The 26,631-nt window shown below is 39.2% G+C and overlaps 1 protein-coding gene across 11 annotated transcripts in view; it reads left to right on the top strand.

The window, feature by feature from the left end:
- The window catches only part of OSBPL6 (oxysterol binding protein like 6), a 200,840-nt gene that overhangs the window by 161,394 nt on the left and 12,815 nt on the right, over window positions 1–26,631 (top strand). For 6 of the 11 annotated variants that reach the window (XM_087861747.1, XM_045806187.2, XM_087861754.1 and 3 more), the window contains 9 exons: window positions 2,130–2,295; window positions 5,316–5,449; window positions 14,908–15,015; window positions 16,650–16,787; window positions 22,526–22,613; window positions 23,128–23,381; window positions 24,129–24,266; window positions 24,606–24,669; window positions 26,483–26,561. In XM_087861747.1, coding sequence (XP_087717873.1) covers window positions 2,130–2,295; window positions 5,316–5,449; window positions 14,908–15,015; window positions 16,650–16,787; window positions 22,526–22,613; window positions 23,128–23,381; window positions 24,129–24,266; window positions 24,606–24,669; window positions 26,483–26,561 — 1,169 coding nt within the window. The remainder of the gene's footprint in view (window positions 1–2,129; window positions 2,296–5,315; window positions 5,450–14,907; window positions 15,016–16,649; window positions 16,788–22,525; window positions 22,614–23,127; window positions 23,382–24,128; window positions 24,267–24,605; window positions 24,670–26,482; window positions 26,562–26,631) is intronic. The other 5 variants (XM_087861761.1, XM_087861769.1, XM_087861749.1 and 2 more) reach the window with 4 other exon arrangements.

Genomic DNA, 26,631 nt, shown 5'->3' on the forward strand with positions numbered 1-26,631 from the left:
AACCCAAGGACTTAGTTTTCTCAGTTGGTTTCTCTGCCACTTTTGTGTGTCTCCTCTGGAATAGCCACAAATTCTGATCCTGACCAGACAAACAAGTTGTTGACATGTCCCAGTTCAGTGTAGCCAAGGTCCCAGTGGAGGACCAGAGTTACTTGGAAACTCCAGATACCAGACGCCTTGGATATCATATAGTAGCATGCTCAGCTTAGCCGAATTTAGGGAGAAAGCTTCATGCTCACGGCCTTCCCCAGTAAGCCTTGGATATCTTTTGAGATAATAACTCCTTGCCACTGCCAAAAATGGTAGCAATATAAATCCATGGGACCCCCTCCCATCTCAGCTGCCCTCACCCAGGTCCACAAACTGCAGTTTTGTTGGTTCTCTCCATCTCCTCCATCTATCCTGTGTATCCTCAGTACACAAGTACATGCTCCTTTGCCTGTTCTCTCTCTCTCTCTCTCTCCCTGTCTCTGTCTCTCTGTCTCCCTCCCTCCTCCATCTATCCTGTGTATCCTCAGTACACAAGTACATGCTCCTTTGCCTGTTCTCTCTCTCTCTCTCTCCCTGTCTCTGTCTCTCTGTCTCCCTCCCTCCTCCATCTATCCTGTGTATCCTCAGTACACAAGTACATGCTCCTTTGCCTGTTCTCTCTCTCTCTCTCTCTCTCTCTCCCTGTCTCTGTCTCTCTATCTCCCTTCCTCCCTCCTCACCCCTCCCCCCTCACTCTCTCTTCTTCTGTCAGGAAGTTAAAGGCTCTAGCAAAATGGGGGGGGGGGGGAGTGGTTCTGATAATAACTCCTTGCCACTGCCAAAAATGGTAGCAATATAAATCCATGGGACCCCCTCCCATCTCAGCTGCCCTCACCCAGGTCCACAAACTCCTAGATTTGTTGGTTCTCTCCATCTCCTCCATCTATCCTGTGTATCCTCAGTACACAAGTACATGCTCCTTTGCCTGTTCTCTCTCTCTCTCTCTCTCTCTCTCTCCCTCCCTCCCTGTCTCTGTCTCTCTATCTCCCTTCCTCCCTCCTCACCCCTCCCCCCCTCACTCTCTCTTCTTCTGTCAGGAAGTTAAAGGCTCTAGCAAAATGGGGGGGGGGGGTGGTTCTGATATACATCTACATCAGACAGCGCATTTTCTGTTAGCTGGGAAGTGTGAATTAGCCCTTAATTTATATAAAATTCAGCTTGTGGAGGAATCCAAGAGTGATTCTTGAAGATAAGTGAAGGAACATCTGTGCAGTAGGAATTCGGGGAGGTTATTGGTAATATGATTTACAATAGAATTGGTATTCTCATTTTCCAAGAATGTTTGGCTGATGTCATTTATAATGGTCAGGTGTAACCTTCTAGAAGGAGAGGGAATGGTGCTTTGCCCCCACCCATCACAAGCCTAGCCCAGATCCAGTGTGGGCAAGGAAGTACCTCTAGCCATTTGGGAAAATCTATAGTAATATGACTTTTTTTACTTAATGCTTTTCAATATTGGCCATTTCATAAGCCATGTTTGTATGTGTGACAGTGTTGTATGTAACATACAAAGGTCAACGACAGTAATTTATATCATATATATTTCATTTACCAATGTATTTTAATAAATCAATTTCAAATTTAATTGAGTCTCTTTAAAGCATGATTATATTTACTGTTAAACTTGTTTATGTTTTATCTGATGGCCACTGAGTAAGTAAATCTTTCTTGCATTTTTTACCTGTTTGGTAGGCTCCTGCTCCAGGCTCAGAAACAAGTGAGCATAAAAAGTCCTTGACACAAGTACCCAGACTTTGTAAGAGTTCCAGCTACTGTTTCCTGCCAGTGATTTTTTAGATCCCACTGTGCGTTCAGAGCTGAAGCTTATCTGGGATTCTGCCTTTCCTTCCTGTCCTTCTGTAGTCATCTCTTCCTGTAACAGGGAAAAACCAATGAGTCCACGGCAGTACTAAATCTACTCTCAGAAGTGAGACTCCTTCCCACCCCAGCCACCTGCCAACTAAACGCGTACTGAGTGTCTCTGGGTGTGTCATTACAAAGGAACTTAGTATTTTGAAGAGGGACGCGATTTTTCCTATGTACGAGAATGTGGACCGATGTACTGTTGCTCTTTCCTAATTTGTGCTGTCCCCTTTCAGGTCCCTTTCAGTGCTACCATGTCACCGGTCCGCTTGCACTCCTCCAACCCCAACCTTTGTGCAGATATCGAATTTCAGACTCCTCCTAGCCACCTCACCGACCCTCTGGAAAGTTCAACGGATTATACAAAGCTTCAAGAAGAATTTTGTCTAATTGCACAGAAAGGTAACAACAAATATAACGTGTCCTTAACAGAAGCTCTCTTCTTTGGTGAGCAGTTGCCGTTTACACTTCCATCCTTGTCCAGGTGGTCATGGTAGAAAGACTAAGTAGTGTATATACTGATCAGAGTTCTAGAGACAAAATGCAGTGGGGGTATGATGCCTGCCTCTTGGTTCACAGTTTTGAACAAAGAAAGAAAGTGCCATAATGGGGGTGAAGAAGAAGGAAAGACACGAAGATCCTTATCCTAGGCAGGCCAGCAGACACTACAACTCAACATCTCTTTTTCTGTGTCTCTTAGTTCTCATTTAATACAGACTTGTGGGTTATCCTTAGAAGGAATTCTGTTGTGATTCTTCTTTTCCTTTATTAAATAAAGTCATGGATTTTGACCGTAGCTCAGGCTCAAGTAGGCGGTTCTGCGCCGTGTGGCATGGCCTGGGCTTGGCAATATTCGGCCAGAGGCTGGGCTGGACTGAAAGGTCCAAGGTGGCTTCACCCATGTTCCTGGCATGTTGGTGGGATGGCTGCAAGGTCGCACACAGCTGTGTCCCTGTCCCTCTCCATGACAGCTCAGGGCTCCGAGGGAATGGAAGCTGCCAGTCCTGTTCACGTGGCACTTCCACTGCACTCTACTGGCCAGAGCTTCACAGGCCAGTTTGGATTTGAGGGGAGGGGAAATTGAGCCCACTGAGGAGTCCCTTTTTTTGTATCAAATTTTCAGTAAGGCATGTTGCATAAGTTCAGGTGTTGTCAGCCACAGAGAGCAGGGTCTAATAAATAAGAGGCAGGTAGTAGCGTGTAGGTGGACTGAGCAGTCCTGTCTGTGTTTACCAAGAGCCTGCCTTCCAAACTACCATCCCCCAGTTTTGCTATAATATTTAAATTTCAGTTGCTGAAATTCATTTTTTGACTTAAGATAGTACCTTCCCAGGCATTGTCTTTTAAAATGCATAATCTCTTGAAGAAAGATACACATTCTGTGGTTTTCAATCATTAACATCTATTTTGACTTAATCACATTTATTTACCCTGAGGCTGTTGGTAGTAGGTGATAAAATATTCTTGAAAATGTGTGCTAAGTGGAACATCTCATGTGCCCCCATAATGCTCAAGAGTTTGGTGGCTCGGGAAAAGAAGGGGCACACACTGAGAGCATCTCTACGAATGTTGAAGTCAACAAGATTTCATACTCTCAAACCATCATCAAAAATGTACTATCAGATATTTCTTTAATTCTATAATCCCAAAACAACTAAGCTAAATCATCTCCTCACCACCCTTTTTTCCTGTAGATTTCTCAATTGAGATTCTGTAAGGCCAACTCTTTTTCACCTGCTATTTTACTCCTGATACATTTTTATTACATTTCTTAGCCAGATGCTAATTACATCATTAGACTAGAGCAGTGTTATTTTCTTTACACAACAGCATAGGATTATGGCCAGTAACTTTTACTTCTAACGGCAAGGGGACAAGGGGTGGTTGTAGGAGCAGGCAGAATGAGACAACAAATGTGTGAATTAAGTATGTATAGCACAGCCTCTAAAGGGAGATGAATAAATTTGACGATAGCCCCAGGAAAGCTTTGTGTATTCAGTTGCAGTCCTGAGGTTTTCAGGAAATCCATGTTTCAACAGGATTTTAAAGCCTGTTGAAACAACATATTTTCTTTCCAACTATGCTAGAAAAAAGGGCTTTTCTATGACTACTGAGTGAACTCTTTAGAAAGAATTATGGATTTTGAGATGTATGAGAGTCTGCTTTTAGAACCGCCAGTGGGGTTACTGTATTCCAGCTATCAAGTTATTACCTTTAAATTGATGATGACTAGAATGTGGCACATAAATCAGTAGATTGTGAGTCCCTCGTGATCCCACCATTTTTCCCTCTTCATTCAGGCCTGGGTTTTTTTTACTAAAATTTTCCGCTTCTTTTAAAAATAACTGTTCTCGAATATGGAAATCCCTATTTTTAGAAGACTCTGCATATTATAGAAACTGTTATTATAAAGATAGGAGTTGGAAATCCAACGTTCTTGTATTTCAAACTTAAAGACTACCCCAGAGTCTACCTACAAATGTAGGTTATTAGGTATACAGAAATGGGGGGGGATGTTGTTTTTATTGTTGCTTTTATTTTGTTGGGGTTTTTTTGTAGCTTTATCGAGATATGATTAACATATAACATTTCATAAGTTTAAGGTGTACCTGGTGATTTGATACACTTAAATACTACAAAATGATTACCACCATAGCATCAGCTAACACGTCCATTGTGTCACATAATTACCATTTCTATTTCGTGGTGAAAACATTTAAGATCTACTCTCTTAACTTTGAAGGATATAATACAGGATTATTAACTATAGTCATCAAACTGTACATTAGCTTTCCAGAACTTATTCATCTTAAACCTGGAAGTTTTACTCTTTGAACGCACTGCTTACATCAAGATATTCCTGGCTGAGAAAGTAATTCGAGTGCTATTCTCAAGACCAAATCATTTCCTACCTCAAAGAGAACTAGTCAGAACTTCTAAATCAGCTTTTCCTGGTTTATTTTGGCAGGATTTATAAAATGCACTTTTTGGGTACCTGCTTTGGGAAATAATATCTGGATAGTTCTAAATTATTTGCATGAGAATTCATCATACACAGCACTGTTCAAATATTCTTATCAACCATGACAGAATAAAACCTGTTGCCTTTTCCTTCTAGGAATTATAGATTAATTTTCTAAATGTTGATATTTAAGAATTGATATCAGTATTTTGTATCCTGCTTCTAAGTCATTTCTGGTATGAAATGCTCAATTTTTTACTCCAATTAATTACCATTACCATATTTGTTTTGTGTATAGGTATTTTGGAAGATTCCATTGTAAGGCTGACTTTTAACTAGACTGTAATATAATCCCTCCAGATAATGTCTGTGCATGAGTTAAAGTGCTGAGAGATTTGTAATTTTGTATATTCTTTCTGGATCCATTTGATGTTTGTTTCTCCCTTTTCCCCCCACCCAGTGCATTCTCTTTTGAAGTCTGCATTTAATAGCATAGCTATAGAGAAGGAGAAGCTTAAGCAGATGGTTTCTGAGCAGGATCACAATAAAGGCCACAGCACGCAGATGGCACGGCTCCGACAGTCACTGTCTCAGGTAAACGAAAGTGTTTGTTTCACTCTCGTGATGCATTCCCTACCCCGTAATGCAAGATTGGGGGTGGAGGTGGTCCGTCATGCATGGCACGTTCAACTGAAACTCCCCCCAAGACATTGCAATGTCAGGATTAAATTTTAAAATGTTTTTAAAATAATTAATTTAATTAAATTAAAGTTGAAGTTAAATGTTTCTTGCAAAATAGGTCAAGGTAAGAGTAAAAATCAACTAAACTTGCTTATAAACATATAATTGGTTTTTTGGCTGATTGAATATTTTTGATGCCTCTCAGTGGTCATTTATAAGACTGCCCCTGGTTTTAAAAGACAAATCATGCATTTAGACATGATTTACACTTCTAATATATGTTCCAGAATATATTTAATCCAGTGTTAAATACAACAGTATCTACTAGATCTTCCACACTTCATATTTTCCCACTTATACCACATCTCAATCTGTTGAAAATTATTGCTTCCTCTTACCTGTTTTTTTCTTTTCTGATTTATACTTTTAGAATTTTCTTCCTATCTAAGTTATGCTCCCTGAAGCTAGACTCATGTATTTCAAGATATATTGTACATCATAAAATACATTCAATATATATTCATTATATATTATTCAATATATATTCATTATATATAATTCATTATATATTATTCAACGTATATTGATCTTCGTAATACTCATCAAATACCGATATATATCAAAGTTGAAATTTCTGATAAAAATCCTTTAAAACTGCACTTAATGCTTTTTTACCCTGAGCACTTCTCTGAAATATTTCCTTCATTTAGTCTATAATTGCACTTTTAAAAAGTCCTTTGAGAATTCAATGTTGTTATGTGATTTTGTGTGCGAACTCAGTGTTTATATAAAATATTGTTCACTTCCTGGTGCCTTGGATCAGAGTGAAGGAGCAAGCAAATCCTGGGTAAGTGGTTTTCCATGTGGATCGGCTCCTGCTTGAATAGTTTCCCTCAGTTCCTAAATATTGACAAACTGTCTCGCCATGTTTTATGTCCCTGAACTGTCAGCTTACCCTCAGTGTTAAGTTTCATGCTATTGAGTATTGTTACCTGGGCCACACTTGCCGTGTTCACCATAAAACACTGTCAGTTGAGGTGCATATCCTGCTTCCGGTGCAAAACCGGGGGGACTCGGGAGCATGCGCACTCACAGCAGCAGCTGTAGGGCCAGTCTGCAGAGGGCTTTCATCATAAGCACAGTTTAATGGTTTGCCTTGGGCTCCTCACGTCATGTATCTGTCGGAACACTCAGTCTGTGGTAATTGATCTTTGGAATCATTATTCTGAAAGTATCACGAATCAGAGAGATCAAAATAATGGTTAGGTAAACATACAGATGTCATCCTGTAAATGTGCAAAATATATTCTTATCCCCCTGAACATTGCAGTGTTTCCTTCAGGTGTAGTAAATGATAGAGGCTTAGTGGTATACGCGTGTATTAAGAAAAATAAGAAAATATGTTTGTTTCTTTTGTTTTTCCTTTACACAAACTTTTTTTTTAATTTTTATTTTAATCATCTGGTGCTTATCACAAGTGCACTCCTTAATGCCCATCACCTATAGCCCCCATTCCCCCACCCACCTTCCTTCTAGTGACCATCAGTTTGCTCTCTATAGTTAAGAGTCTGTTTCTTGGTTTGTCTCTCTTTTTTTTTTTTCCTTTTGCTTGTTTTGTTTTTTGAATTCCACGTATGAGTGAAATCATATGGTAGTTGTCTTTCTCTGACTGACTTTTTCACTTAGCACTGTACTCTCTAGCTCCATCCATGTTGTTGCAAATGGCAAGATTTCATTCTTTTTATGGCTAAGTAATACTCTGTTGTGTGTGTGTATGTATATGTGTATATATAAACACCACATCTCCTTTATCCATCGATTGGTAGACACTTGGGCTACCATATCTTGGCTATTGTAAATAATGCTGCAATAAACATAGGAGCGCATGTATCCCTTTGAATTGGTGCTTCTTTTTTGGGGGATGGGCAGTAAATACCCAGAAGTGTGATTGCTGAATCATGTGGTAATTCTATTTTTGACTTTTTGAGGAAGCCTCATATTGTTTCCCACGGTGACTGCACCAGTTGCATTCCCACCGATAGTGCAAGAGGGTTCCCCTTTCTCCACATCCTCACCAACACCTGTTGTTTCTTGGTTTTTTATTTTAGCCATTCTGAGAGGTGTAAGGTGATATTTCATTGTGGTTTTGATTTGCATTTCCCTGCTGATAAGTGATGATAAGCATCTTTCCATGTGTCTGTTGGCCAGCTGGATGTCTTCTTTGGAGAAATGTCTGTTCATGACTTCTGCCCATTTTGAATTGGATTGTTGGTTTTGGGGATGTTGAGTTATATCAGTTCTTTATATATTTTGGACACTAACCTTTTATCAGATATATCATTTGCAATTATCTTCTCCTATTCCATAGGTTGCCTTTTAGTTTTGTTGATTGTTTTGAAAATGTATTTGTTTCTTGCTTGCTTGCTTTTGTTTGTTTGTTAAGACAGAGAATGGAAAGTAGAGATCTGGTTTGTGGCGTCAGATTAGAAATGATGATAAAGAGGAATTTTTTAATGATTCATTTGTTCATTCATTTATTCATTGTATTTCATTCAACTATGAGGTATAGTGCAAGGTTTGGAACACCAAGATAAAAGTAACTGGCCATGTCCCCAGGAAGCTTATGATTTGATTAGTGAGATGAGCAGTGTTTACCAAGGAAACAGTTAAATGGACCATGCTCTAGTCCATTCAGGGCAGCATAAGGGTGGTGCAGATTTCTGGGGCTCTGGTTTTTCCAAAGAATGGGAGATCCCTGACCTTAGAGCAGAGCCACAGATCAGGAGGAACTGAGCTTTGAACCGGGCTTGAGTAGACAGCAGGAGGTTACAAGGAAGGGCCCAATACTAACATGATAAAAGTAAAATAAAGCAAAGTTATATCCACTTTCCATTTGGGGGGTTAAATATTTCCTTCTTGTGTCAAAACATAATTTGTTTGCCTCTAAACTTAGAGCTTCAATAGATTTTTGTTGGGTTTTCGTGGGTTGTTTTTTGTTTTGTTTTGTGGTGGGTGGTTTTTTTGTTTTGTTTTTTGGCTGTTATATATATATATTTTAACCAGAAAGCTCAATTGTATCCTCAAAAAGTGTAAAAATAATTTGGTACTATAAAGACAGTCTGTTATACCCTATTCACTAGAGAACTCAGTGTTTCCTATTGTGTGTTATCACAGCATTTCGGCCATGTTCACGTTCTTAATTCTTCCCGTACCTCCCACTGGGCCAGTAGTACCCTCGCTGGCTGTCTCTACTCATTGCCCATAAGGCTGGACTCTCTTTTGGAACTCACCGTCGCTTATGCTTAGACATTTAAGAGTATAGACAGTTTACTCCCTTCTAGGAAATTGCTATCTATGGTTAAACCACTAAAGGCGTATCTGAAGAATGGCGGTTAACTCATAGTGGCCTAAGCATGGGGTGAACGAGGAAGAATTAATCTGGAAATATCTAAGTAAGTAGATGGGAACCAGCTCATTGAGGGCCACACAGAGGAGTTTAGGTTTATCTCATCAGTGCTGGGGAAGCCTTATAGGATTTTAACTCATGAGTGATAATGCCAGAAATTGAAAATATGAGTGCATATTTCTTATCTAGAAAGCTTACTCTGGTACAGTATGGAGAATGGTTGGAATTAAGGTGAAACTAGTTGGACAGAGTCTTAAGATACTTGAGATAATGCAGACCTGGGCTGGGGAAGTACCAGAGTTGGTAGGAGGAAGGGATGAGTTTCAAAGATGGGGGAGGGGGTTGGTTAGAATCAGCATGGCTTGGAAATCAACTGCATGTTAAACAGGGACAAGAAAACAGAGTCAAGACTCTTTGTGTAACACAGTAGTAATAGATCTTTTCCCTGAGACTGGGAATACAAGAAGAACTAATTCTTCAGGCCTAAGTAGTGATTTTTTTGGAGACTGAGGGGTCTGTGGGCCATCCATCAGACAATCAGATGTATGGATGTAGAGCTCAGGAGAAAGGTCTGGCTACAAAGAAAGTTGCGGATACCCTGGTACATTGGCAAAGTTATAGATATTGATAAATCAGAAGAAAAGTGGGTCAGGGGTGCTGCTATATAGAACATTAATGGTTAAAGGACATAACAAAAAGAGGATCCTTTGATGGAGACTTAGGGGAAGCAGCCAAAGAATTTGGATGGCGCTGACCATTGGGATCAACAGTAAAGGGTTTTGACCGTCTCAAAAAGAATGATTACGCAGCAAATAGTATATGGACTGAAAGTCAGCCTTGGAGTTTGGTAGCTATGTCAGCATGTTCATATTGTGACGGAAGAAACCAGAAGACGAGGAGACAGTGCGGATGGGAAACAGTTAACTGATGGAGCCATCCTGGGTTGGCCAACTCCATTTTCACTGCCCCTCTTTCAACATAGCACTCAGAATTGAACAACATATTTAAATAGCGTACATTGAGACAAGCGTTCTGAGTATGTCTTTATATTAGCATAACTTCATGTTATAGTGTGATTTTAGGTGGCCTGAAAGCATCCTCGATCCATATGCGAGTGTTATCAGTTAAACTCCCAGTTATTTTTCTTATAACCAGTTAAGTCTCTCCACAGAGAGGGAAGGCGAAAGAGACCATATTTAAATAACTTCTTAAATTAGTCTAACATTTTTTAAGTATATATTTTATTTGTTATAACTATTTGGTATATGTAAAATTATTAAAATGCTGCTTTTCAATAAAGCTTTTAAGGATATCAACTTGGCAAATTCCATCATCCTTTTAGAAGACACATAGCATAGAAAATAACATGAAATTAACATTCTTCACTACCTGCTCAGAATAAATTGTTACCTGCCTTGGGCATGTAATAATTTACAAGGCTGAACAGGATAATGAATTCCTCTTCTAAAGTGATATTTCTTCCCTGATCTATGTGTACACAAACATCCATAATTCTGTTATTTTACCTCCATGAAACTTTAAAGGTAACTTTTACACCGGAGACGCAGCCTAGATTCAAATCTGTAAGACAGGGCATTGTATGCGGTCTCTACACTTTATTTCACAGCTAAAATTTCATGTCCTCTGTAAGATAGTACCCTGAACACCAAGATCAAATAGTGTATAATAACGCTAAGGTAACTTCAGTACCCCAGATTACTATAATAGTAAAAGATTTGACTTGACTTGAGTCTGTCTCAAACACATTACCCTCTAACACCGTAATTAGTTTGGTCTCTGGCCCCAAAATCTGTGCACAGCTTATGCTATATGTACTGGGTGTTGGGTCCATATAAATGTGAGCGGCAGAATATGTTCCTTGTACTAAATGAATTTCATTTAATCAACATGCCATAGATTGTTAGATGTACCATCATTATGTGCAGTATTAAAAAAGAAAACAAGCTGCTGTTCATGAAATGGACAGTGCTGCCGAGGTGTTAAAGGTAGGAGGACACGTGCTTCTAAAATCAATGAAATACGGTATATATGGAAATGTAAGCAAAAAATCAACTGAAGGCACATAGTACCATAATTAAAATCCCAATTGTAGTGTTCACCATCCTTACTGTCTACAATGTTTCACATACACAAAGTAAATATTCAGGGGTGTTTATCCGGATAAAACTTCCAAGAGTATTCCTGAATTCGTATCCCCTGAAATGTGGGAAAATTTGTTGTGCATGAAGTTATTCTTCATGGAATTATTTCTATCGCTTTTTAACTATCCACTAAGTTTAAATTGCTGTCATTTTGGACATAATTTGGCAATATTTCTAAAGACTTAAAAAGATTTTATCTTTGACCCTTTGACCCATGACTGATATGTCTAGTCTGAGGAAGTAATGCTGAATGTAGAAAACCATTATGCATAGAAACATTCATGGCAGCATTATTTATTCCAGGAAAAATCAATAATACCATAAGTATCCAGTTATAGAAGATAATCACTTATTATGCAACCATTAAGGTCATATTTGTGAAGTTTGCAACATAAATATTTATATACAAAGAATAAGTGGCAGACACAGATGTAAAGTATGTACCCATTAAATAATGTGGAATATGTATAGGAAAAAAACTAGAAAGAAATAGACCAAGCTTCCAACCGTTGGTTGATAGGGTAGTAAGGTATGAATTAAAAAAAAATTTTTTTTTTTTTTACTTTTTGTGTTTTCCAAATATACTGTAATAGTAGGTACTCATTTTAAAATTTTTAAAAAGGTGATTTATAAGCGATTCCCAGGGTTTGGTTGTTGATCATTCTCACTTTGACAGCTGCCATACTGATTTTCTCACTCCTTTTTGCTTTTATCCAAAGGGCTTAAGTCTCTGAGGATTCCATCTTGCCATATGTTTCATATCCTTCTCCAGCCCTCGGGCTTCCACGTTTCCTTCCCAGAACCCACAGTTCTGTTCAATAAAATGTATCTGTCCGAGTCTCACCCAGTCGAAGGTCATCCTCACCCATTGTCTGCCTGGCTGAATAATGGTAGTTAATAGCCAACACAGTAGGGATTTGGACAATGATTCTGACTCAAGATTTCAAGATGGTAACTTCTTTTATAGATTGAGAAGGAACGGTTTGTTTCTCGGATATATTAAACTTGAATATGTCTGAAGGACATGAGGTATGGGGAGATGAGCTTGCTCTGTGGAGAGTTTTGTGTGGAGTCCAAGCTCACTAACTCAAACAAGTAGTGAAAACAACCCTGGAACCTGCCTGGTGAAGAATCTAAGTATAGTTCCTATGGCGCTCGCTCCCTGTTAGGTCTTTGGTCCCATCTGCCACTAATAGAGCAATGTCATTACTGACACGTCTCCTTAGCTTTTCTTGCTCATTGGCTGGTGTGAGTAGCTAATGATGCCCCTCCTTTTTCCTTGCTTCTCTATGGTTCACGATCCTTGGGTATGTTCTGAATGTTGTTTCTGCCATCATCTGGGCTCTTCCATGTTAATTATTGCTAATAGTGTCCTTTCACAGAAAATATCTATAATCCTTCATGTTCCCAAGATTTCCATGATACCATTATGGAGAAAGTGGTTGAGTTTCAAGGGGGGAAGTAATAAATGTGGTCCCCCGCACTGCCTGAGAGCACGACACCACAGAGCTTGGGGCACTTGGCTGTCGCAAATGTCAGAAACAGTCTGTATGATCAAGGCAAAAGGAGGAGCTTCCCGGGAAAGATGTGCAGAAATGGACCGTTGCACGCTCAGTTGTCTGCCTGCTTCCACCTTCTGCCGCTGAGGCTGCCAGACTTGGAAGAGTACTTATTTCCATGCTCTTGGGGGCTTTAGAGCACCACCCTTCTTCTACCACTGCATATGTATTATGAACACAATTTTCCTTTTGAACTCCTGGTTCATCCCCTATCACTACTATGGCTAGAGTTACTGTGTGTACCTTCACACACACCTGCAGACACAATTGCATTTCATGACAATTGGCTGAGATAAGAGCTTAAATGAGAATTTCACGTCAGCTATTCAGAGCAAACAATAGTACAAGCTTTGTGATACATGGCAAGCCTGTGTTGAAAACTCCTACTCTGAGGAAAACCATTATTTATCCTCACCACTGAGTCTTCGTGGCATTGTTTTGTTAGCTCTGTTCCAGTGACGGTGTAGTTACTTTGGAGAAACCCTCCATTGAAGTTTGTCTGAAACCATTAGGTCAAGACTATGATTCTGCAGTTAAAACTGTCAAATGCACCACCATGAGGCCTCCCACTAAAAGACAGTAAAATACATCTGATTCTAAATATTTCAGTAAACGAGAACTTACAGCACACTCATGGGCAAAAAAATAGTGAAAGAACAAATAACATGGTGTTGTGACCACAAAGGACGGGGTAATGCGGTATTTTTTTTTTTCCAACTACCAAGTATTTGAGATTTTGCTCTAGGAAAGGTGATCCTGACCACTTCTGCAGAATGTAAAGATATTAGGATTCTTCCTTTAAAGTATATGGTTCATTTACTATAAGAGTAATCACCTTTTAGCTAAATAACACATCCCTGTTTTCTCAAGGAGCTAGCCATATATTTCCTTCAATGCGTCAATGTAGCAACTATAAGATCTGTATCCACCTTCAGTCCATCAATACCTGACAGCCCACTGGACCAGGTGTGTTATATTTTGCACATATTTTACAAGCTGGATACAAAGAGTTTAAACAAAAGCCAAAAGCTGTGAGTGAACAATTTTCTCAAAAAGCAGACGCCGTGTTGGAGGGACAGAGGAGAGGCCAGTCTATGCTCCATGCTCAAGGCCTAGGCACTGCTCAACGCAAGTGTGAAGTTCAGCCACTTCATAGTTTATCCTGTTTTAATAGATACCGAGTTCGAATTATGATGCTATATTTGCATGTGTATTGGTTTACTACATCCATACACTCCATCTGAAGGACAGCAGTCCGCCCATTCCCTGGGGGAGATGCCTTTGCCAGTCCTGACGTTTAGGCATCCACCTCTGTCTTCTCATTGCTGATTTTAATGCAAAGGAAAGGAACTGTCCAGCTTCTCACTGGGCTTTGTTCTCACATGTCCTTTGATCCTTGATGTAATTCCAGTTCGCTACATCTATCTTATATATACGGAACATGTTCCCATGCACCCATGCAGTGCAAGTACCTTTGTCCCCAGGGCACCCGTAGGGAGTAAAGCTCACGTAAAGCTATTCTCTTCTTGCCACACATCCTTAACTGTTATACCAGGTAGCATTTTTCCTGATGCAGAGGGTATGTTGAAAGTAGTGATGGCGATAACTTGGAGTTAGTTCCTTCCGGTGATATGTTCTTTATTGTGCTTGTCAGTGTCTGCACTGCTCACTGAAGGCACCTTTTGGGCTACACCTGACTTCGTTCTGCACTGTCATGTGTTATGTGCTCCTAGAAAATGAAAATACAACTATTTTTTCACTGGAATAAAATATAATGCTACAAATTAAAGCCAGTTCATTGTTCACCCCATTTCCAAATAAATTTTAAGATCACTATCTGGCTTGGAGACAACTCCCAAATTTTAAAAACTAGAACCCAAAATGGAAAGAATCAGTAGTTTTTATTGCAGGGTGTAAAATATAATATATATGCGGTGGTAGACCAGGCGTGGATGTAATGGGCCTGACTCCAAGGGGGAGAAAATTCTATGAATCATTTTTATGAAATCCACGAACTCTTTCAACCCACTAACCTACTAAGTAGCGCTCTTTCTGTATAAAAAATGAATCCCTTAATTCTGAGCCATTCACTTCCTTCTTACCGGTAGGATCTGGCCTATAATGACTTCAAAAATTATAACTAAGAACATCATAGACTCTTGTCTAGTGTGTTTTTGTGTGCTTATTCTGTTTTATGCTTGCTTATTAACTTGAAATTACATGTGCAATTTTTGTTATTTTAAGGCACTCAACCAGAATGCTGAACTAAGAAGTCGGTTGAACAGAATACATTCAGAATCTATTATTTGTGATCAGGTTGTCAGTGTAAATATTATTCCTAGCCCTGATGAGGTAAGGCTCATTTTTAATAGATGTAGAGTACTTACTTTCTAGCATCTAAATCAACTACGTATCTTGGGGTTTTTTTTAATACAGTTCTTTCACTGTTAATAAGATTCTCTCCATAAATATTTGTATTGTTGACAGTTTGGTCTTCTTTGGAGTGAAAGATGTACACGAGCTCGATCAGTCTTTATTTGTATTTATATCTGTGTTCACCTGATGCTACCGAATATTTGGTTTACGTATCGGCTCCAGCTTGTGAATTCTCTGTGTCTGTCACAGTCTTCATTTGAAATGTTCCTTATCATCTAACGGCCCATGAAATGTTGGGGGAAATAACCTATTTAGCTGAGAAGGTCTAAATGAAAGCTTTCTTAAGGTTTATTTTAAAAGCCCTATCTTAGGAGAAATCACCTAACTTGACTAAAATAATACTAATGGTGCTATTACAGCCACTAATAGGGATGCGGATAATTAATAGCTAGCACATGTCAAGTGAATGCTTACTGTGTGCTGGGCGTTGTGCTAACAGCCTTACATGTATTATCTCATTTGACACTCCCAGTGACCTCTGAGGTAGGTGCTATTATCACTCCATTTTTCAGGAGAATTTTTGACATAATGCGAAAAGGACAGGAGAACATTCAGTATTTGAGCTAGACGTAGTGTATAATTCTGTTTATAACCCTTGATAAAGTTACTATTTTATAACCATGAGAATTTATACTTTTCAACAGTAATACTAGAGCTTTATATACAGTGATATGATACATGTAACAAGGGGAGGGTTTTAACTCATTTGAAGGTCACATTTACAGAACAGTGTACATTTTACTAGACATCTACAGGCGCCAGGGTCCTACCTTCTAATTGCTTAGGAAATGCCATCCCAAGACAGCTTCTTTTTTATTTAAGTTGCCTACCCTACGCGCACTCACCTTCGTGCCTCACACGGTATCTGGTGACCGTCTTGCTCACTCAACTGCTCAGAATCCAAAAGTATTTCTACAGCTTCATCATTCAAAAATTGTTAACAGTTTTAGTTTGAATCTTTGCAACCTGTTATTTGTACTCTCTCTATATACCACTTACTGAATAAAAATGTAGTTTACCATAGGTTTAATACTCGAGTCATATTATCTCATTGGTTAAAGTTCACAACCATATTGGAAAATGACTTCTATATATTCTGGTTCAAAGATTTAGTTTTATACAGTGTTTTCTTAGCATATCTCTAGAGGTTTCTACAAATATGTCAAGATTTAGCACGCTGGTTAGACTACGGCTAGTAATGACAGATCTGAGAATATGAGAATGAACCTGTCTTCCTAATCGATTCAGGGTCTTCATAGGGGTTCGAGCTGTTAAACTCCACTTGATATCCATTGAGCATTGATTTGAAATCAAGTCACAGTACCATCACCTTTCAGCCGTGCCTTTTGGATTCTTCAGACATATTAGAAGGAAACTTAAGCCATGGTCATTACTGAGTTGCAAGTGAAAATTACTTGTGGTCACCACTCTTTTAACATATGGTGTGCATTTCTCTAGAAATCTGGCCTAGTACGTCATGGTCTAATTTGAACAAATAGCTTTTCTTTCAAGGGAATAACAATGACACCAAATGCTTCTGTCCTCTATAGGCCGGTGAGCAAATCCATGTCAGTCTCCCCCTGTCACAGCAGGTAGCCAACGAGAGCCGCCTCTCCATGTCAGAGTCTGTGTCCGAGTTCTTTGACGCCCAGGAGGTGCTGCTCTCTGCAAGCTCATCAGAGAATGAGGTAAGGTGTTTGATGTGTCAACTCCAGCTGCTTCTGATGAGGAGTTGGGGTGAAAGAAAGTAAGACTATGGGGACTTTTTTTTCTTTTTTCTTATTGTTTTTAATCACAGTAAGATTCTCAAATTGTAAGAAAGCCCAAAGCATGCAAACTACATTTGTTCCTGATTACTGAGCACTGAACACTTCTGGATGCCAACTTATTAAATTTGTTGAATAAAAGGAAAGAATCTAGCATTCATCCAGACGCCGTTGTACGATTTGTATTTCAGGGTATCCGAATAGTTGATGGCAGAGATTTTTTGTAGAGGAGACTAGTTAAATGTAGAAAGAATAAAAGAATTTGAAAATTACCATTTATGTGGATGTGTGTGTGTGCTTGGACATACACACACACACACACACACACATCTTGACCAAAGACATGGATTTGAGCTTCTTTAGAAAGATGATGTCTGGAATATCTGGTTGGGTAATTAAGATTTTTGGAAGTTACCACTGGCTAACATAAAAACTTTTTTGGTGTTTTGTTTTTTACTGAGGTGTAATTTACATACAACATTATTTTCGTTTCAGATGTACAACCTAAGAATCGATATTTGTATGTATTGTAAAATGATCACCCCCAAAAGCCTAGTTAGCATCTGTCACCATACATAGTTACAGAATCTTTTTCCTGTGATAAGAACTTTTAAGGTCTACTCTTATAGCAACTTTCAGATATGCAGTACAGTATTATTAACTATAGTTGCCATGCTGTACATTACATTCCCAGGACTTATTTATTTTATAATTGGAAGTTTGTACCCATAAAGATTTTTTGGGTTCTTCTTCATGCTCATAAGTCTTGGCTAGGTCTTGGAAGCAGGGAATCTTCCTTGATCAAGTTGCAGAAATTGATTCTTTTACTGAAATTTAGAAGTTTAGTCAAGCATACTTTGAATTTTCTTTTTCTTCCTTCTTTCTTTCTTTCTTTGTTTCTTTCTTTCTTTCTTTCTTTCTTTCTTTCTTTCTTTCTTTCTTTCTCTCTTTCTTTCAGCATGGGAGAAGCCGCCAAAACTCTTTCCCACACAGTTGATTAAAAATTTTGTCATTTGAGGTTGCAAATCTGTACTGCATTTTTACAAAAAGGAAATGAAATAGTTGCTGAATGTTATTTCCATATGCATAGAAAGTAGATTGGAAGGAAGCATCCTGACAATTAGTTGTAGTTGTTTTTGGACGTTTGAAATTAGGAGTGATTTTAGAAACAAAAATAAGTGGAGAAGAGAAAGAAAGAATGAACACACACCACTTTTATAACGGGGAGAGGTACAATAGCATTGTCGTATCGTGTACTGAATTTGTTACCACCAAGCCACACACCTGCCTCTCAGATCCCTAGTCATATGTTTACTGATTCACAGAGACTCCCGGGTACAAGCCGGAGTACTAGTTTAATTATTCATAATGATAATTGGTCAGATGCTATCAGATGGACAAAATAATTATGCTTGCTGATTTGCGTCTCTTTCCCTAAGGCCCACCTGCATGGAAACCTAGCTCTAGTCAGGAGGTTGCTTGGTGAGCAAGGAACAGGAGCAGGAACAGTGTCTTGAGTGAACTAAAGGCTAGGAGGGCCGGGATGTCATAGTTCCACTCTTCTGTCTCCATTATGGGGATACTGTACCACATGGACAGGGTATTTGTGTCTGGGAGCCAATCATACCCCCAGGGACCACTATGCTGGAGGCATACTGCCAGCATTTTCTTTTCTGACTCTCCTTTTTCTGACCTCCCATTGCTGATCAGTCCTTTATCCTTCTTCAGTCAGGTTCCGGTCAAATTTGGCTTCGTGTTATTGGAGCTCTGACCCATCAGGTGATGACTTTAGAGCTGTCTCTCTGAAAGCAACCTAATTTCCCTAGGTTTAAGCTCTTGGAGGCACACTGGCTGGGGGCCCAAGTGTCACTCGTACCAGACCCTGACAACACCGAAATGAAGGGGATGTGAAGCAGGTTATTCCACAAGTCCAGGCAGTGTGGGGGTGCCAGCTCTGGGGGGAGAGGGATCCTGGTGGCGGAGGGAAAGACAAGGGGTGCGTGGAGGTGATGTATTCACTTGGAGGCATTGTGAGTTCATCAGACCTCTTGGTGGAATTCTCTGGCCAGTATTTGGGTATTCAGACCTAAAGCTCAAAGAGAGAATGGGTCTGAAGAAGGACCAGGACTTGGCTGAGGACCCACATAACCACTTGGCTGAGACATTGCCCCCTGGGTGCACCACAGAACTCCTCTTCAGCATGTCCAAAACCACACACGTATCCCCAAGTGGGGAGAAACCGACGCGTACTCTTCTCATCTGCTCCTGCGCGTGCTCTTCTACCCAAGTGTTCACACCAGATACCTGGATGTGTCCTTCATTGCATCTGCCTCACTAGGACCCGCCACCATGTTGATTCACTCACTGGGTTCTGTCACGTCTGTCACCTACGTACCGCCAAATCCGTACATCTTTCCTACAGCTTCACTGCCACTACTCCAATTCATTCCTCCATCATCTCCCCCCGGATTACCTGAACAATCCCCATTAGTGGTTTCTCTGCCCCCCTTCTTGCCCCTCTAATCCATTTCCCACTGGACAGCCTCATTCATCTTTCTGAAATGCAAGTCTGACCATGTCCCTATTCCCCAGCGTCCTTAGGATAACTATCTAAATCCCTTAGCCATCATACAAAGACCCTTATAATCTGATCTCAGCTCTCAGCTGCAACCTCTTGCAATTTCTATTCCTCTGGATTCTTCCAGGGGCCAAATACTTGCTAACTGAATAAAGGAATGCTGATAGCACTTTAACACATGATTGATCTGAGAAACATCTGGGCATTAGCTGTCTTACATTAATGTTTTCCATGAGTGAGAGAAAAATCCTCTTTATGTGATATCTACTAATGCACTTCATTTAATGAATGTTCAGCTCCTTTAAAAAATGCTGTTTTTGCTTCCGGAATGATCTACTTCCTTTCCTCTGCTATTAACTTGTTTCCACAATGCTACATGCCTGGTCGCATTTAGGGGGGAAAAAAATCCCTGAACTCTTTTGAATCCCTAAGCTCTTCAGGAGAAGTATTTGTCCCAGGACTTCTTGACCAGGGGGAGGAAATCAATATATATTAATTGTTTTATTATAATACTGCAGAGCCTTAACTTTATATACAGGATAATGTGCATGGACCACAGCCAGATGGCCCAGCCTTAGCTCACACATATGAAAATGCAGATCATACTCAGGGCCCACTGTCATTGTGGAACTGTTTTACATTCTACATGGACCATTCTAGAAGGAAATGGGTATTGGACCATTTTTATCATATATTACTTGGGAGAGATTAGAAATTTAAGAAGAAGAGACTGTTTATAGCTTTTTGTAGGATAAACATGAATGTTTTCTTAGTAAATGTTTAAACAGTACACAGGCATGCAACATGAATTTGGTTTAAACAGGAATTTGTCTCCTCTAATGATGAGCTTTTTTAAGAGAAATCTTGTAGAAGAGTTTGATTTACTTTTTTTTCTTTTATCAAGCTTAAGAAGGTGGCTGATGATTTTACCGTTGGCTCTTTTGCAGTCAATAGGAACTGGAAACCAGTTGCAGTGGGAAAACATGAATCAGAAAAAGACTTTATTCTCAATTTTCCATCTTTATAGACTTGTTCAGTGTATAAAGCAAAACTACCATTGTTCAGTGTGTAAAGCAAAACTACCATTATTCATTTATGTATGCAATAATTCTATCACTATTCTCCCTAAATATAGGAATTATTCTCAACTTTAACTTTTAAAACATCAACAATAAATCCAGAAACCTTAAAGGCAAAGACTGATTATTTCTGATTACCTACAAACTTAAAACTTTCACATGATAAAAAAAAGGGCATAAACAGCATTAAAAAATAAATTGCAGACTAGCCAAACGCAACCTGATGATGAACTGAAAAATGTGTGAAAGAAAACATATTTACACAAGATGACATGCAAACTTTAAAAGAGATCTTTTATGTATGTTAGGTAAATAGATATGAAAAAAACATTGATAATATCTAGTGTTTAAGTGGGTGTGGAGAGATTGTTATTCTCATGTGCTGCTGGTGAGGACAAATTACTACAATCTTTCAGAACAACAATTTGGCAACATGTGCCTGTAGGCTAAATGTGACCCATTTGATCCAGCCATTTCACTTCTAGGAATAAATATGAATGAAATTGCCAGACAGAGTCACAGAATTATATTTACAAGGATGTTCATCCAAGTATTATCAATAATAATAAAAAGTTGGAAACCATTTAAATGCTGGCTAAATTCCTTGTGTTATACCTGTATAATGAATTATGGTGCCATTCCAAATGGAGGTGAGAGCTGTATTTATTATAATGGGAATATATTCAGAACACTATAAAACAAGATGTAAACTGACCCCCTTGTTCAGTATCTAAAGATAGATATATTGTTATATTATTATAGGCATTTTGACATTGGTAATATCCACCAAATGTTAGAAGTGGTTTCCATTAGATGATAGAATTATGGTGAATTTTTCTGTAATCTGTTTGCCCTCATATAATTTCTAATTTTTTATAGTAAGTATATTTTGTTATATGTGCAGGAAAAAATGTAACATTATTTCCATTTTGAAGAAAGTAAATAAGTATCAGCAGCTTTCTTGCGGGCAGTAGAGACGTTGGGTTGTTCCCATTTCTCTGAGTGGCTCTACTGTACTATTTTCTTATCTCATCCATTTCTAACTCCCCTAAGTACATATGTTGCCCCTTAATTTTATTCTCACGCAAATTTTGGTTTCATTTTTGTTCCATGTTGTTCTCTTGGAGAGAGTGGCTTAATTCTTGATTTCCCTCGTCCCTGGATCTTCCTCCTCTATCCCCAAATAATCTGCCAGATTTTGTCCATTATGTTCAAATGTGGCTCTCAAAGCAGCTTTACTCCCAAAGCCTCGTCGTGGCCGTCTTAACCTGTCAGAATTCCCTACCCAGATCTATGTAGTATCCCATCCTCTGAGCTCCCGAAGGAAAGCTGCCAGGCATCTTCCTGAAAACTAAATATGATAGTAATAAAAATAAATAAATAAAAAGAGTAATTGCTTTTGAGAAAAAAATAGGACTCTCTCATCCTCTTGCATGTAATAACTTGTGGGATGATATGGGAACTCTTGTGTTGACGTGAAAAGCCCTCCACAGCCAGACCCTCTTCCTGTTCACCCCACCCCCCATCACAGCCCCTCAGCTTCCGGGCATTCCTAGAATGGAATGTTCCTCTCATGTTTCTCCTCACCTTCGTACACTCTCCTTTCTTTCCGTGCTTCTCCCTGCTTCTAAAAACCTCTCCAACACCCAGTGCCAATTTTATTTCCTCTGGGCAGCCCCTCCTGAGTCCTCCAGGAACAAATAAGGCCTCCTTTTTTGTACATTCTTACTGTATTGCACTGCAGTGTTTCTGAGTACATCCCCGCCTCCCCCAGACCCCCACCCCAGCTGAGGCAGGGAGCTACTTAAAGCCATGCTGTGTTCTGGCTCATGGCCCACTCTCTCTCTCTCTCATGTGTTCATTGCACATGTGCCACATACACTTCCCCCCTCGACCTGTGCTTTTGCTTATTTGGGCAACATTTTGTTTTTAGTCATTGGACTTTCTGGCCTTTCAAGACTGAACAAGATTTCTCATCCTTTCTGTGTCCTTCCCTTTTTTAGGCTTCAGATGATGAGTCCTACATCAGTGACGTGAGTGATAACATATCTGAAGACAACACCAGCGTTGCGGACAACATCTCTCGGCAAAGTATGCATCCTTTCAGCTTCCAGGCTGTTCGGTCTTCTCGCCAAGTTAGAACGCTGGTGATTCAGTGAACAGCTATCTTCTCCCCTCCCTGACTGTTCCTTTTGCAGCTGATCATTCAGTATATTTCATATTTGTATAATCTGTTACGGTAGATGGTTGAAAAATCCATTAGGTAGATGCTTAAATGAAAAAGTTTTAACTACTTGCTTAAATCAAAAGTTAGAGTCTTTCTTATTAAATGTATTTAATTTTCAGAAATTTGACTTACCTTTTCTGGAATAATATTTGAGCATCTTTAACACCTTGTTTAAAAAAATTATACATTGATGTTTTGTGCACTTATTAGCAGCCCTGTGTTGAAATAATCCCATTCACTCTTGAGAGAGTATACTGGAGGCTTAAGAAATGTAACACAATCAGAAGTATTTGAAAGAATTATTTCCTTCCCAGACGCCATGAAATCAAAAAGTCAAAGTATCTTTTATCGTGATTCTTGTCTTTCTCTCTCTTCCAGTCTTGAATGGGGAGCTTACAGGAGGAGCCTTCCGAAACGGACGTCGAACAGGCCTGCCAGCTCCCTGTCCCGACACCAGTAACATTAACCTGTGGAATATCTTGAGGAACAACATTGGTAAAGACTTGTCTAAAGTCTCTATGCCTGTGGAGCTAAATGAGCCGCTCAACACTCTGCAACATCTCTGTGAGGAAATCGAATACAGTGAGCTTCTGGACAAGGCTTCAGAAACTGACGACCCCTACGAACGCATGGTAATAAATAATAGAGCAGTACCTTGCAGGGGGTTGCCAACCCTAGATGTGGACTAAGGCAGAAGTCATTACGATGGCATATTTGGTTTCTGCATAACATTCTCACTGCATAGGTGAAGGAGGAGACAGTTCATTTGCACAAATTGGTCAGGGCCCCAAAGTTCCAGATACATAGGAGATGTATGCTCTGTGACTTAATCTTTGGTCATATGTGTTTCTGACGTGAGGATGTAGAGGTAACCCACTCCTTCCAGGTTTAAGGCATGCCTCGCCTCTCTCCAGCAGCCTTTCCTGAAAGCCAGAAGAGCCCAAGTGTTCAAGAACTTGGGTCAGAGAAAGGAACCTCCTGTTTGTGCTTTGCCCTGGCCCCTACCTCACATGACTGTGGAAAACTTGACTGCCCTCCAGAAAGCACCAGCAGCCACGAGCGTCCTGCACATGGTGCAAAGTCATGCCAAGGACATAACCTATAAATGGGGTTTCAGAGCCTCTGAATGCTGTGATACTCAGGAAACTGGGTGACAGCTGAATGAAGAATACGTGACCTCACATGCAAGGACTTTCACATCCTTTTTGCTCATTTTTTTTACCCATGAGTTTATGAAGAGTCTGTGCAGCTAATAGGAAATGCAAACGCCATCAAATCAGCACCCAGGGAAAGGGGTGTGTAAAATAGAGGAATATGGGACAAACAGACCTGGAAGTAGTCTCTCCTATATTATTTTCCTTTCTTAAATGTTTTAACAGGTTCTTATTGCTGCATTTGCAGTTTCAGGATATTGCTCCACCTATTTCAGAGCAGGAAGTAAGCCATTCAACCCTGTCCTTGGGGAGACTTACGAATGCATTAGAGAGGACAAGGGATTCCGATTTTTCTCAGAACAGGTAAGTGCTGTTGGACTCAGAGAGGTTTCTACGCAGACACTGTAGGAGGACAGGTTGAGGATGAAACAGCTCTTTGATAAACCATTGTTTGTAGGGGGATAGGATACCAGTTAACAGAAAACTCTGTTAACGTATGTAAGTTCTCTCTGTTTAAGCATGAAGTCTTAAAATTAAAGATTCAGTAATTTACTTACATATTCTGATAATAATTCAATAATAGAGATGGATGAGTTGACTAGTTTTTATTTGGGGGTGGCCAATGTATGTTGGAAAAAAATGGCCCTTTATGGAAGTTTTAACACTGATGTCATTGCCTTCTCTTTTGTTTTTAATTACCAGGTTAGCCATCATCCACCCATTTCTGCCTGTCACTGTGAATCCAAGAATTTTGTGTTTTGGCAAGGTTTGTATTTCAATTATAACTTCAAAATCCAATTGGTGAGCCTACAAAACAATTTCTAGTTTCTAAAGGCGCATTATGCTCAGGTTAGATTTCTATCTTTGGGACTCAGAGAATGTTAGTAATTGGTGTGGAATTCGGTTTGAGAAATTAGATGTCCTGGTTTAAATATGAAGCTGTGTCATGTAGGAGATAAGATAGTATACTTAGGAAACAACGCCCTAGGGACAGCAGAGCTCCATGCCGACTGGACCAGCTCAGGGCTATCACTCTACCTCATTATGCCTCATTGTCTGCATCTATAACATGGAGGTTCTGTCTGCTGCCTTCTTGCTTCTTGAGGTGGTGAAAGGAAATCTTAATTGTGAAAGAAGATTCTATAACACATTATCTGTGGTCATGGTCTATTTAGATATGTAAGCATTGTGCTGATTTGTGGCCTTTAACTTACTGAGGCTCAGCGATTTGGATTGAAGTCTCTACTTATACAGTCCCTATTGTTTAGTCAGAATGTTATAAACTCACATAAAATTACAAGTTTCAGAACCTCTTCAGAAAGAAAAATATATACAGTTGACCCTTGAACAAAACTGGGGTTAGGGTGCTGACCCCCACACAGTCTAAAATTCATGTTTTACTTTTAACTCCCCCAAAACTTAACTAGTAGTAGCCGACCATTGACCAAAAGCCTTACCAATAAAATGTAAACAGTCAGTGAACACATATTTTGTATGTTATATATATTGTAGACTATATTCTTACAGTAAAGTAAGCTAGAGAAAAGAAAATGTTATTAAGAAAATCATAAGGAAGAGAAAATACATTTATAGTACTGTACTGTATTTATCAAAAAAAATCTGCCTATGCGTTGATCCATACAGTTCAAACACGTGTTGCTCAAGGGTCAACCATATATGTACATTTAACCATTAAGTGTAAATTTTTCCTTCATGTTTGGAAGGGGGCTTCATTGCTCACAGAATGTCTCTTCTCATATGCCCTTTCTCAGTCTAAAAACGCACAAAATGATAGAGCACTGTTACTGTATTTCATTGCAAAATATGAGAATACATCATTTTTTGATCTTAACAAAGAGTCAGAAATTTTGTGGAGACAGCACTAAGTTCCCTTTAGTTCATCAAAATGGGATCAAGTGGTTATTACAAATTAGCAGGCAAACCTGAGTGTCCCGAAGTAAAATATAAAGCCATCATGTGAGATAAACCACTGAGCCCTGGGCCATAATTTAACAACCAGTGTAGGAACACATTTGTTAATTTCACTTTCTCATACATTTTGCTTACCTTTCTGTATTTAGAGATTTTGTTTTTTCCTGTTCTTCCAAATCATATAACTTTTCAAATTGATGTGTATATAAATCAATGGTATTGCCATACTGCAAGTATTTTTACTATACATCTTATTTTTAACATATCTGTTAACTATTTGCACCATTTAGTTAAAACTCACAACAACATTTATCTAGACATTAAAGCACAGTAGAGTCTGTGTATATGTGTATGTGAATTCACATACACAGATACTGTTCCAAGCTTTTCCCAGTTTTATTTGTTAAAAAAAATATGAAACATGTGTCCTAGAGAAACATAGACAGTAGATTTTTTTTGGTTCATAGTTAATTTTTTCACCTTGGGCCATCCCCAGGCACATGACATGTTAAATCAACAATATAGAATCAGTTGTTGATTGTGAAAGTCCTTTGTGAAATGTACAGCGTAATACAGATGTTAATTTTTATAGACTAAGTGATTAGATATAAAATATATATTTCTTCTCCTCTGCCTATGTTGTTTAGACATCAGATGGAAAAACAAGTTCTGGGGGAAGTCCATGGAAATCCTGCCTGTTGGAACACTGAATGTCATGCTTCCAAAGTAGGTTGCTTTCATTTTCCTTTTGGTGTCTTACCTGCTTTTCTAAATCAGAAATGGGTCTTTGAAACTA

Source organism: Ursus americanus, chromosome 1 (genome assembly GCF_024610735.1).
Source record: "Ursus americanus isolate L20-20 chromosome 1, mUrsAme1.1.p, whole genome shotgun sequence".
NCBI classification, from domain to species: domain Eukaryota; kingdom Metazoa; phylum Chordata; class Mammalia; order Carnivora; family Ursidae; genus Ursus; species Ursus americanus.